This window comes from Trichechus manatus, unplaced genomic scaffold (genome assembly GCF_000243295.1).
Source record: "Trichechus manatus latirostris isolate Lorelei unplaced genomic scaffold, TriManLat1.0 scaffold00054, whole genome shotgun sequence".
In the NCBI taxonomy this organism is placed as follows: Eukaryota; Metazoa; Chordata; class Mammalia; order Sirenia; family Trichechidae; genus Trichechus; species Trichechus manatus.
The window spans coordinates 11,841,095-11,853,495 of NW_004443990.1; the positions used below are offsets into that span (position 1 = coordinate 11,841,095).

At 36.9% G+C, this 12,401-nt stretch overlaps 1 protein-coding gene across 9 annotated transcripts in view; it reads left to right on the forward strand.

Annotated features, from left to right (window-relative positions):
* Positions 1 to 12,401, forward strand: part of MBTD1 (mbt domain containing 1) — an 81,424-nt gene that overhangs the window by 59,050 nt on the left and 9,973 nt on the right. For 8 of the 9 annotated variants that reach the window (XM_023732746.1, XM_023732747.1, XM_023732745.1 and 5 more), the window contains 9 exons: positions 3,039 to 3,173; positions 3,449 to 3,537; positions 3,754 to 3,988; positions 4,586 to 4,641; positions 4,975 to 5,079; positions 8,549 to 8,696; positions 9,440 to 9,522; positions 9,921 to 10,155; positions 10,643 to 10,720. In XM_023732746.1, the coding sequence (XP_023588514.1) occupies positions 3,039 to 3,173; positions 3,449 to 3,537; positions 3,754 to 3,988; positions 4,586 to 4,641; positions 4,975 to 5,079; positions 8,549 to 8,696; positions 9,440 to 9,522; positions 9,921 to 10,155; positions 10,643 to 10,720 (1,164 nt within the window). The remainder of the gene's footprint in view (positions 1 to 3,038; positions 3,174 to 3,448; positions 3,538 to 3,753; positions 3,989 to 4,585; positions 4,642 to 4,974; positions 5,080 to 8,548; positions 8,697 to 9,439; positions 9,523 to 9,920; positions 10,156 to 10,642; positions 10,721 to 12,401) is intronic. The other variant, XM_023732749.1, reaches the window with a different exon arrangement.

Sequence of the window (12,401 nt, forward strand, 5' to 3'; positions counted from 1 at the left end):
TGCATTATCATGGACTGGGCTGATGTTTTCTTTCTTCCCCTTACTTTCCTGTGCTGAGTTCCTTTTGTTTGTGGGTTTTCTTTTCTTTCATTATTATAGATTTTGTGTTTACTGAGACTTTGTTTTTCTTCTTTTTTATTCTGATGAGTAGGTTTGTTAGCTTTCTTTGTGGTTACCTTGAAATTTACCCTTATCTTCCTAAGTTTGAACTAGTCTTTTATTACTTGATACTGCCTTGACTTCCTCTCCATTTGAAAACTCTATACCTACACCATTTATAACTCCTTTCATTGTTTTGACATTGTTGTCATTTACAGATTGATGTCTCTCTTTCCGTGTTTCAAGTCTTTTAGCTTTATTATTGAGAGTTCTTTACCTAGGTTGATATCTGGCTGATGCTGTCCTGTGTCCTAGACCCCAGTTGTTGTCTGATATTGTTGGTTCTCTAACCAGAGAACTCCGTTTAGTATTTCTTATAAGTTTGATTTGGTTTTTACGAAGTTCTGGCTGGCTGGAATTTTTGGCAGTTCCCTGTTGATGTACTGCTGCAACCATTTTTTAATTATCTTCAACATAATTTTACTTACGTGTGATATTAATGATACTGTTCAATAATCTCTGCATTCTTTTGGGTCATTTTTCTTTGGAATAGGCGCGTATATGGATCTCTTTCAATCTGTTGGCCAAGTAGCTGTGTTCCAAATATCTTGGCGTAGATAAGTGGGTACTTCCAGCATTGCATCTGTTTGTTGAAACATCTCAGTTGGAATTTCATCAATTCCTGGAGCCTTGTTTTTCGCCAGTGCCTTCAGTGCAGCTTGAACTTCTTCTTTCAGTACTTGATTATATGCTACCTCCTGAAATGGTTAACCGTCAACCACTTCTTTTTGTGCAATGATTCTGTGTATTCCTTCCATCTTATTTTGATGCTTCCTGCATCATTCAGTTTTTTGCTCATAGAATCCTTCAGGATTGCAACTCGAGGCTTGAAATTTTTTTTCATTTCTTTCAGCTTGAGAAATGCGGAGCTTGTTCTACCCTTTTGGTTTTCTGACTGCAGGTCTTTTGCATGTTTCATTATAATGCTTTGTCTTCTTGAGTCACCCTTTGAAATCTTCCGTTCAACTCTTTTATTTCATCCTTTCTTCTATTTGCTTTAGCTACTCTACATTCAAGAGCAAGTTTCAGAGTCCTTTTGGTCTTTGGTCTTTTTTTTTTTCTCTTTTCTGTCTTCTTAATGACTTTTTGCTTTCTCTATGTATGATATCCTTGATATCATCCCACAACTTGTCTGGTCTTTGGTCATTAGTGTTCAACCTGTCAAATCTTTTCTTGAGATGGTCTCTAAATTCAGGTGGGAAGTGCTCAAGGTTGTTCTTTGCTTCTTGTGGACTTGTTCTAATTTTCTTCAGCTTCAGCTTGAACTTGCATGTGAGCAGTTGATGGTCTGTTCCACAGTCTGTGCCTGGTCTTATTGTGACTGATGATATTGAGCTTCTCCATCATGTCTTTCCACAGATGTAATTCATTTAATTCCTGTGTATTCCATGCAGCGAGGTCCATGTGTATATAGTGAGAAAAGGCATTTGCAATGAAGAAGTCGTTGGTCTTACCAAATTCTGTCATGTAATCTCCCAAGTCCTTTCTATCACCAAGGCCATATTTTCTAACTGCTGATCTTTCTTTGTTTCCAACTTCCGTATTCCAGTCACCAGTAATTGTCCATGCATCTTGATTACATGTTTGATCAATTTCAGACTGCAGAAGTTGATAAAAATCTTCAGTTTCTTCATCTTTGACGTTAACGGTTAGTGTATAAATTTGAATAATACTCGTCTTAACTGATCTTCCTTGTAGACATATGGATATTATCTTATCAGTTACAGCATTGTATATCAGGATAGATCTCGAAATGTTCTTTTTCACAATGAATGTGACACCGTTTCTCTTGAATTTGTCATTCCTCGCATATTAGACCACATTATCGTCCCATTTAAAATGACCAGTGCCAGTCCATTTCAGCTTACTGATGTCTAGGATATTGATCCTCAAGCATTCCATTTCATTGTTGGCAACTTCCAATTTTCCTAGATTCATGCTTTGTACAATCCATGTTCCAATTATTAATGGCTGTTTGCAACTGTTTCTTCTCATTTTGAGTTGTGCCACATCAGCAAATGAGGGTCCCAAAAGCTTTACTCCATCCACGTCATCAAGATTGACTCTACTTTGAGGAGGCAGCTGTTCCTCAGTCGTATTCTGAGTGCCTTCCAACTTGAGGGGCTCCTCTTCTGGCACTATATCAGACAGCGTTCTGCTGCTATCCATAAGGTTTTCACTGGCCAATTTTTTAGAAGTTGATTGCCAGGTCCTTCTTTCCAGTCTTAGTCTGGAAGCTCTGTTGAAATCTGTCTCTCATGGGTGACCCTGCTGGTATTTGAAATGCTAGTGGCATAGTTTCCAGCATCACAGCAAGATGAAAGCACCACCGTATGACAGACTGACAGATACTTCGTCATCGAATCGTTGGATAAAGCAGTTTATTTGAAATATACTGTTACTGGATTTCTGTGACTTGACAAGGTTTTACTAAGTTGCCACAACCTTTGTTTTCAAAACTACACATTCTAGTGGAACTTCTTCACCAATGTTTTCACTGAGAATTTTTTTCTAGAATTTAGGAAATTGTGGGTAAAATTGCAGTATATTCAAAGGAAGAAGCCATGCCCGGGAAACAGTTAAACTGATTGCATTGTACAATAAACCAATGGTTCTCAAAGTCTGGTCCATGGACCAGCAGCATCAGATCCCCTGGGGACTTGTTAGAAATGCAAGGTCTTGGGCCCCACCCCAGATCTGCTAAATCAGAAACTCTGCAGGTGGGTCTTAGCAGTCTGTTAACAAATCTGGTGGCTGATTCTCAATGCAGATGCACACTAAAGTCTGATAGCTGCTGCCAGAAGCTGTCCTGTTTCAATTATTTTAAGTTTTCTTTTTCTGTGTTGATTGATATGATATGTATAATTTGTTGGTTTCAGGTTACAATGCCCTTTTAAGATATGAAGGATTTGAAAATGACTCTGGTCTGGACTTCTGGTGCAATATATGTGGTTCTGATATCCATCCAGTTGGTTGGTGTGCAGCTAGTGGAAAACCTCTCGTCCCTCCTAGAAGTAAGTAACTTAGTACGTTTACTGTCTTTTAAATATATATACTTTAATTCACACATAATAACATTAAAAGTAATGTAGAAGTCAAAATAATAATTTTTTTATTTCAGGTAACTTATTTGCTGTCAAGATATACTTGTTTTCTCTATTTTTGTTATTCTTGTTCAGAACCTTAATACTGTGAATTGCAGGGAAATTTGCTACTGTTTTTTAACAAGTAGTTTATGAAGCGCTTCTACTTTTTGCTAAAGTGTGACGGTTTATTTCTTTTGTTTTAGCTATTCAACATAAGTATACAAACTGGAAAGCTTTTCTAGTGAAACGACTTACTGGTGCCAAAACACTTCCGCCTGATTTCTCACAGAAGGTAAAGATAGGATCTTAGAAAGGACTTCGACAAGAAATACAAAAAGTGTCAAATGAGAGATCCGAAAAAATGAGTAACTTAGCAGTTTTTTTTAAGGAATTGTTTTAATTTAGTGAGCCAATAGATCTATGTTAAATATCGAGGGCACTTAGTATTTTTAATAGTGCAGACTTTTATCATGAATTGCAAACAGTTTTTGTCTGCTTTTGTTTCAAGGTTTCAGAGAGTATGCAGTATCCTTTTAAAACTTGCATGAGAGTAGAAGTGGTTGACAAGAGGCATTTGTGTCGAACACGAGTAGCAGTGGTGGAAAGTGTAATTGGAGGAAGATTAAGGCTAGTGTATGAAGAGAGTGAAGATAGAACAGATGACTTCTGGTGCCACATGCACAGCCCATTAATCCATCATATTGGTTGGTCTCGAAGTATAGGCCATCGATTCAAAAGATCTGGTAAGCACCTTACACAAAAATCCCTATTGAAAATATCAGGAACCTGAGTTATACTGTTTGGTTATTTTTTATCTAAGAATAGCATAGATCATAAATAGCATCCTAGGTATCTGGGCTGCTTCTACCTTAGTTAGTGAAGGTTCACACCAGAAGATTACTGTCCTAACTAAATCTATATATTCTTTCCACTTGCTTGTAATAAAAAAATAATGCACTTTCAGTCACAGCTACAATTGTTTTCTTTTTTTCTTATCCAGCCCGTTGGAAAGATCTAAAGATAGCCTTTCCTTTTCCGTTCAATTTTAATTCAAATAGCAAGATTAAGTGTGGTTAGACTTGATACTAAACACATTAAAACATGCTTCTAAGGTTGTAATTCCCTGGCTAGGGAATTGCCAGTATTCTCATTGGCTGAATATAATTATATAATTATATAACATAATTAGCATAAGCACATGTACTCTGAAGAGAGGAAGGCATGTATATTTGCCATGTTTTTTAGGGCATTACATACCTTGTGAGTTTGAAACCTTCAAAAAAACGTTTTTTGGTCTTCTCACAAATGCTGACAGATTAGTATGTAACTTTTCCTTGTAGATATTACAAAGAAACAGGATGGACATTTTGATACACCACCACATTTATTTGCTAAGGTAAGAAGTTTTTATAAGAACCCTCATTTGTAAATTAGGCTTGAAAGAGTACTGTGGACACTTTTTCTAAAATTATGGAAATCACAATTACGTGTTCACTTAAAAGGATTAAGACCTTGTAATCCATAGGTGCCACAACTGTTGAGTATAATTTTCCTTAAATTCTGCTTATTTGCCTGTATTCTTTCTGTTCCCTATGGAAGTTTGAGTTATGATGTTAGGTAGGTAGGAGAAGGCATTTGTTATTTTCACAGGGACGTTTTCAGATTGGTAATATTTCAGTTATTAAAATGGCAACATTTGTAACAGATTTGCTTTCATGTAATTCTTTAGGTAAAAGAAGTAGACCAGAGTGGGGAATGGTTCAAGGAAGGAATGAAATTAGAAGCTATAGACCCATTAAATCTTTCTACAATATGTGTTGCAACCATTAGAAAGGTAAGAAAATACATTTTTAAATGTTGACGTGCAGTTACAGGAACTGGGTTTAAGACAGTGGGAGGAGGAGACCCCTAACAAAGTCAGCTTGACACGAAGTACATGTGTATCTGAATCTTCACTGGGGAGAAGTTATTTCTGATCAAAGCTGGTCCAACACAGAATCACAACAAGGCCAAATTTATCTTCTGAATTTTCTGTGTTGCCTTTTATGCCTTTTTCTTTCTCTTGTAAGCACTTTGTTTCTTCTTTTTTTTTTTTTTTTTTTTCTCATCTGAAACTGTTCTTCTGAAAATATCTAGGGCATGGTCCTCAGTTCTCAGCAGACATCAGAATCCCATGGGGAACTTAAACACAGGTGCCCAAGATCCTTCTCCCCCAATTCTGATTTAATCAGCTGGTTTGGGGCCTTAGTACTGGCATTTTTTAAGGTCCGAAGGTGATTCTCATATGCAGCCATGGTTAACAATCACTGGTCCAGAATCTGCTTACATAAAGGTGTAACTTAAAATGTAATTTATATTTCAACACAGTTTAAAACCTTAAGCCAAAAGAATTAAAAACAGTTATGATGGCTGCCACTTACCACACTTACCAAGCACTTGTGTTCAATGTCGAACAGCTAAGGCTGGTCCCAAACCGTTGCTCTTCCTCTTTGCCTTACTAATGGTCAGAACTACCTGGTCAGCACAGATTTCCATGACCCACTCCATACGTGCCCACTTCAGTCAAAATCACAAGAAACATTGCCCCCCAGATACTTGTATTTGTTTGAACAAAAAAATTTGAAAAAGTACTCTAGGTGATTTTCACAGCCAGGTGAAAACGAAGTGCCCAATGAGTAGAATTCTGAAGTTTCTATGCTTTCTACGCTGGATTTGGACTCTGTATTCATTTCTTAGGGCTGCTGTAATAAATGGCCGAAAACGGCTTAAAACAACAGAAATTTATTACCTCCCAGTTCGGAAGCTAGAAGTCCAAAATCAAAGTATCGGCAGGGCACACTCCCTCCAAAGACTCTGGGGAAGACTCCTTCCTTGCCTCTTCCTAGCTTTTGGTGGTTGTCAGCAATCCTTGGTGTTCTTGGCTTGCAGCTGCAGCACTCCAATCTCTGCCTCCATTGTCACCTGACCTTTTTCCCTCTGTGTTTGTGTCAGTGTCTCTGTGTTCAAATCTCCTGCTCCTTTCTCTGTTTATAAAGATACCAGTCAGTGGATTAGGGCCCACTCTAGTTCAGTATGACCTTCTCTTAATTTGATTATACCTGTAAAGATAACTATTTCCAATTAAGGTCACATTCACAGGTACCAGGGGTTAAGACTTGAACAAATCTTTTGGGGAACATAGTGCAACCCACAACAGACTCTAAAGAGTTTACAGTGTTTAGAACAAAGTAAGATGTACAAAATAAGTTTAATACAAGATGAACTGTGACCTAAGAGGAGGTCCAAACAAAGTACAATTGGAATTTAAAGAAGACAGAGATCAGATCTTCAGAGGAATCAGGGCAAGCTTTATAGAGGAAGCATTTTCTTTATAGAAGGCACTTGAAAACTATATCGTGAAGGATGGGAAAAACTAGACTCCACAGACATACAGGGGAAACTGTGCCACTGGAAAGAGAATGCGTAAAACATAAAAATAGGAAAGTACAGGCCCTATTTAGGAAATAACAAGTAGGTGACATACAGTACACATCAAACAGTTGCACTGGGTATGCTAGTCAAAGCCTTTTTGCTTAAAAGAACAGAAATCCACTCAAGATAGTTCTGAAGTTGCTGTAGGGCTATAATGGGCAATCTCACAGACATCCAGGGACAGAGAGAAGTGAACTAGAAAAACACCGACCCAGTGTTGTTCTCTCCAGCTCTCAGGAACCTCTTTATTGCATCTTTACTTCTTTGTGTCTGTGCCACTTCTCTTTCTTTCTTGACTGGTCTCGTGCTCACTCATTTGCATAGGGTGGCCCTGTTCTGTATCACAGCCTTTCAGTTCTAGCTTCCCCCATGACTTGTTTCCCCAGAAAGTAAGGAAGTGCTCAAAGAATTATGGGGACAAGTCAAAAGGGAATAGAAGCCAGGTTGGGCTCCTCCTGGCCAAATATGACTAAAAGTTTTCGAATAAAATAGGAACTCCTAAGTCTATAGTGATATAAATAAATGAGTAAGTAAATGGAAAAAAGAGAAAGCTCTTCCTTACAGTAGAAGGAATGACAGCATTAGAAAATCGTTTGGCAACCACGATAGTAATAATTTCTTGAAGCAAGAAACATCAGTCAGTGCTGTAACTGGTGCATGAAAGTAGGGTAGGGAATAGATCTCCTCACAAAATGTGTATTAATTACAAAGTTGCATCCTGTTGGGAGGTATAGGATAACTATTTTCCCATGACTAGTGGGGGGAACTTGGTTAGGATGGTGTCTGCCAGGTTTCTCCTCTATAAATTGGATGCAATGCAAAGAACTCAACATTTGTGATATTCCAGCCAAAAGGTGTATCCTGGGTTGAATCATGAGCAAACGTTGGACCAACCCAGATTGAGGGAAATTCTTCAATATGACTGACCTAAAATCTTCAGAGATACCAAGGTCATGTAAGTGAAGGACTGAGGAACTGAAGTGATAAATAAGGCCAGAGGAACAGATGAGTACAGTGAATGGCCTGGATTGGATCCTTGGCTGTAAAACACGGTGCTAGAACAATTGGCAAAACTTGAATCTCTGGATCAAGCGTATACAGGAGTCCTTCATACTGTTCTTGTAACTTTTCTATAAGCTGTAAAATGTTTCAGAATAAAATATACTAAAAATATTTTTGACATAGTACAAACTTGGGAGACATAAGAGTATGAGAGATGGTGGTTTTGGAAAAGATCCCAGTGGTAACAGGACAGGATGGAGGGCTTCTCTTGGAAGAAAAGATGGTTGCTTCTGAGAATGTTTTTTGCGATGTGAAGGAAGGAGTTTGAGGATGCTTACGTGGGTCAGCCTTAGTCTCTGTCATAGATGACCATAGTTATCTGCAGCTAAGAGAGGTAAAGTTGGGAGCTTGAAGACACTGGAGAGGTTTGGAAAAGTTCCTCTGGTCTATGATAAATTAGCAACAGAAGAGTAAAGGCATTAGTGCATAGGATTTAGAACCTTGCTGAGACCAAATTGTGGAAAAGCAACCAGCCTATTTTCATGATTTCACAGCAGTAGACAGCTTTAGCCATTAATGAAGGAGCTGTTTTTCCCAGACCTCTGGAATCCTGCTTTTGTTCCTGGTACACACTAGAATTTACAGAGATTCTTCATTATAATTTCAGTTAGTTTAACTTAATCCAATAGAGTTGATAGAGCATTTTTTTTACTTTTAAGACACCTTTATGTAATAGCTTTTCTTTTCTAGAATGCCATTTAGTTTAAAGGATTGTTTTTACAATTAGTGGTATCTAATTTCAAATACTTGGGCTTCTCTTAATTTGAAAGGTGCTGGCAGACGGATTCCTAATGATTGGGATCGACGGCTCAGAAGCAGCAGATGGATCTGACTGGTTCTGTTATCATGCGACCTCTCCTTCTATTTTCCCTGTCGGTTTCTGTGAAATTAACATGATTGAACTTACTCCACCCAGAGGTACTTCATTTTACCTTAGACTGTATCTATTCACAACATTTAAGACACACATACACACAAGAGCTATGGGGGGGCTCTAAAAACATAAAGCACTGTATTGTAGCTAGCAACACTAAATTACATTAGTATAGAATTTTTCCTGAGCATTTGTAGATTCTATAATGTGAATATAGTATAGTATGAATTAATGTTACTCTAAACCCCATTGAGACAGTCATATAGGCTCAGCAGGCTATTGCATACATAAACTCCTTTTTTAATTAAGATTCTTTAGCCTTTGAGGGGTAAGCAAGTTTCAATCCTTAGATTACCATGTGGCTTTTTAAAAGAAGTTATATGTTACTTTAAATAGCCTTCATGGCTTAACCAGTGACTGTTTCCAAATTTTGATATCTGAGTCTTAGGTTTTTCTCTAAAGAAAGGAGGGAGCAAAGTTAAAACAGGTCTATAAAATAGCTTTGGCTCAATTTGTTTTCTTTCTTGCAAAGCAGAAAAATATCACCCCAAAAAGAGAGTCACTTTTGCATTAGAGTAAGTAGATACAAGTGTCTACCTACAAAGGGAAAGAAATCCTTATAACTTGGGGAAAATGATTTTACTCAGCAGTATTAGAGCATGAGTTAGAAATTTATCATATAACCTAAAATCTGAGATTTTAGTGTGTACTGAGTCACCTTTTATCTTTTTTTTCATATTACACTAATTTTAAATGAACTGCTACTTAAAACAGTTGTATTTTTCAGGTTACACAAAACTTCCTTTCAAATGGTTTGACTACCTCAGGGAAACTGGCTCCATTGCAGCACCAGTAAAACTATTTAATAAGGTAAATTTAAATGGCAGCATAATAATTATGTGTGTTTTTTTAATGTTTCATAAATGCAGATAATTGTTGAGCAAAATGTCTTTGTTTTGTATTAGAATTTCTTAATAAAAGTGAATGTAATCAAAATATATACCAGTAAAGTAATATAAATGTTTTCTTAAGAATTGGAGCTTTCCAAACTGTGTTTTATTTTCAGTCTGAGTAAAATAGAAATGAATGTTTCCTACCTAGTTCTTAAATACATCACCTTCTTAATATATTTGAGTAGTTAAAGAATTATTTGAGATTTTTGGTTTAAATTATTTTGCTATGTTGCTTCTATTTGTGCTTTCTTAGTGGTAGTGGAGTTGTACGTTCTTCTTTTCACTAGTGTTAATGTTTTTGCTTCTCCATGTCAGGATGTTCCAAATCACGGATTTCGTGTAGGAATGAAATTAGAAGCAGTAGATCTCATGGAGCCACGTTTAATATGTGTAGCCACAGTAACTCGAATTATTCACCGTCTCTTGAGGATACATTTTGATGGATGGGAAGAAGAGTATGATCAGTGGGTAGACTGTGAGTCCCCTGACCTCTATCCTGTAGGGTGGTGTCAATTAACTGGATATCAGCTACAGCCTCCAGCATCACAGTGTAAGTTGGTACACAGAAAAGGTGTCCTTTTATAAAAATCAGCAGTTTTCCAGAGGACTATCTCACATAAGTCGTCTTGTGAGCTCACAGGACAAGAATATACGTATGTCTGATTGGTTGCCAGGTAAGATATTAAGACTCAACAACATGACAGAATCAGACTGTGTACCATGGCAGACTGAACTCAATAGTCAGTTACATAATGACTATAGAAACACAATAGTAAAAGCACTCACCAAATTTAACTAGTCTTACTATTTTAGTGAGTTTAAAATTACAGGCTAAAATTTTATTGGTATGTTATAAATGCTTGTTAATGGAATTTGTCTAGTGTTGAGGCTCATGGTTTTACGGGAATGGGCACCCTTATTTTCAGAGCATCACATATCTATATAAGCATAATGGTCTTGGTAAAGATACTACATCTAAGTTGTGTCTAGAGTTGTAAATGATGATCTGGTACCAATTTTTTCATTTTATTTTGCAGCATCAAGAGAAAGCCAGTCAGGTTCATCAAAACAGAAGAAAAAGGCTAAGTCCCAGCAATACAAAGGACATAAGAAAAGTGGGTCACCACGTGGTGTTTACATACATTTCCTAATTGTTAACCAGTTGGGGTCATGGTATTCTTGCACAGAAAATGATATCCCTTGTTAGAAGTGATGACTGTGAATTATGTATTATGCTTAAAGGTGCAGTATGCCATAAAAGGCAAACCTTTTCAATAATGAGAAACATCTATATTTTGATTGACAGGAAAAATGAGTACCATGGTTTTTAGAACCTACATGGTAAAGAATAGAGTCTATGAATGATTCTTGGAATACTATGTAAACCTACCAAAGGTTAATCCTTTTTCTTTTTTCCCCTTTTGTTAAAAACAGATGTTTAATGCTTACAAAAGCCTTGGAGCCTAATAAACCCATCCTTTCTATAAACCAGATCTCTCTCTCTAGAATGATACTCGTAAGAAACCCAGGTTGATGGCTAACAAAGACTTAAGCAAAATTTTCTAAATTTCCTTTCTATACCATATTTTACCTTATAAGGAACGATTGTTGGCACTAATAGCCAAAGTAATATTAAATATATTTATAGCTATATTTCATTCTTTAAAAATCTTTTTTCTCCACCTTAGAAAGCCACAGGTTTTTCTCTTCATGAAACTTGTCATTGGAATATTTCATTCCGAGATAAGGTTATTTTTATTTAAAAGATATTTTTTAAAGTGACAAGTACATTTGAGGATTAAAACTGAAATAGATATTTCCACCGGACTTGCCATATGTCCAGATAAGTGCTGATCTGTCTCATTAACAACCAGGAGACTGAAGCAGCAAGAGAAACAGTTTTACCCTATTCACATCTTTCTGATTATGATCATATGTATGTTTATAGTTTTTGAAGTGGGGAACTTGAAAAACTTTTACCAGCCACTACAGTGATGCTTTGGAAAAACAAGTTTCCTCCTAAGCATGAAATCCAAGTCAGCCTCACAGGGATGGTAACCCACAGGTCTCTCTCTTGCCCTTTTATATTTCAGGCACAAGCCTCCCATAGTCTCAGAATTATTTTGCCCACCAGCTACTTGCCAGGTCTGACATTGGCCTAAAAGAACTTTAGAGAGCATTGCCAGACCAGGCAGATTCAAAATGCTTAATTACCCCATTTACCTGGAAATATGAGGAAGAATTCAAATGACTATATGAAGGAACTTACCATAGCAGATGGAATCTCAAAGCTTCCTGTAAGGTTGAATAACACAGGCTGCTTCAGCTTACCCTTTCACTTTGTTTTACAAGACTTTGAGATTTCAGAATTTTCTTTCCAAGACATAGAATTAAGAATACTTTGTACTGCTCAGTGGCTGCATGAAGTATACATTTTAGAACCAGTTTCTGAGTGTTGTGTACGCAGTTCACATGCTCCTTCAGTATGACTCTTGCAGGGTTTGTCTCTAGTTTATGGGTTTAATGATTTTGAACTAACGGGCTAGGGAAATACGAAGAACTATGTAATTAATGAAGTGGCAATGTCAAGTACTCCAGTTTTTAGTGATATTTATCATTACCAGATCTCTAGATCAGCTGGAAAAATGAGTTTAGCATATTCTTTAACTGTGACATCTTAATATCTATTAATATTATGACATCATGTCTGATGCCTTTAAATTGTCCTTTGGACGTAGAAAGGAAAAGAACTACAGACGCACAATCCCTCATTCAAAACCCTTGGGGCCAGATGTG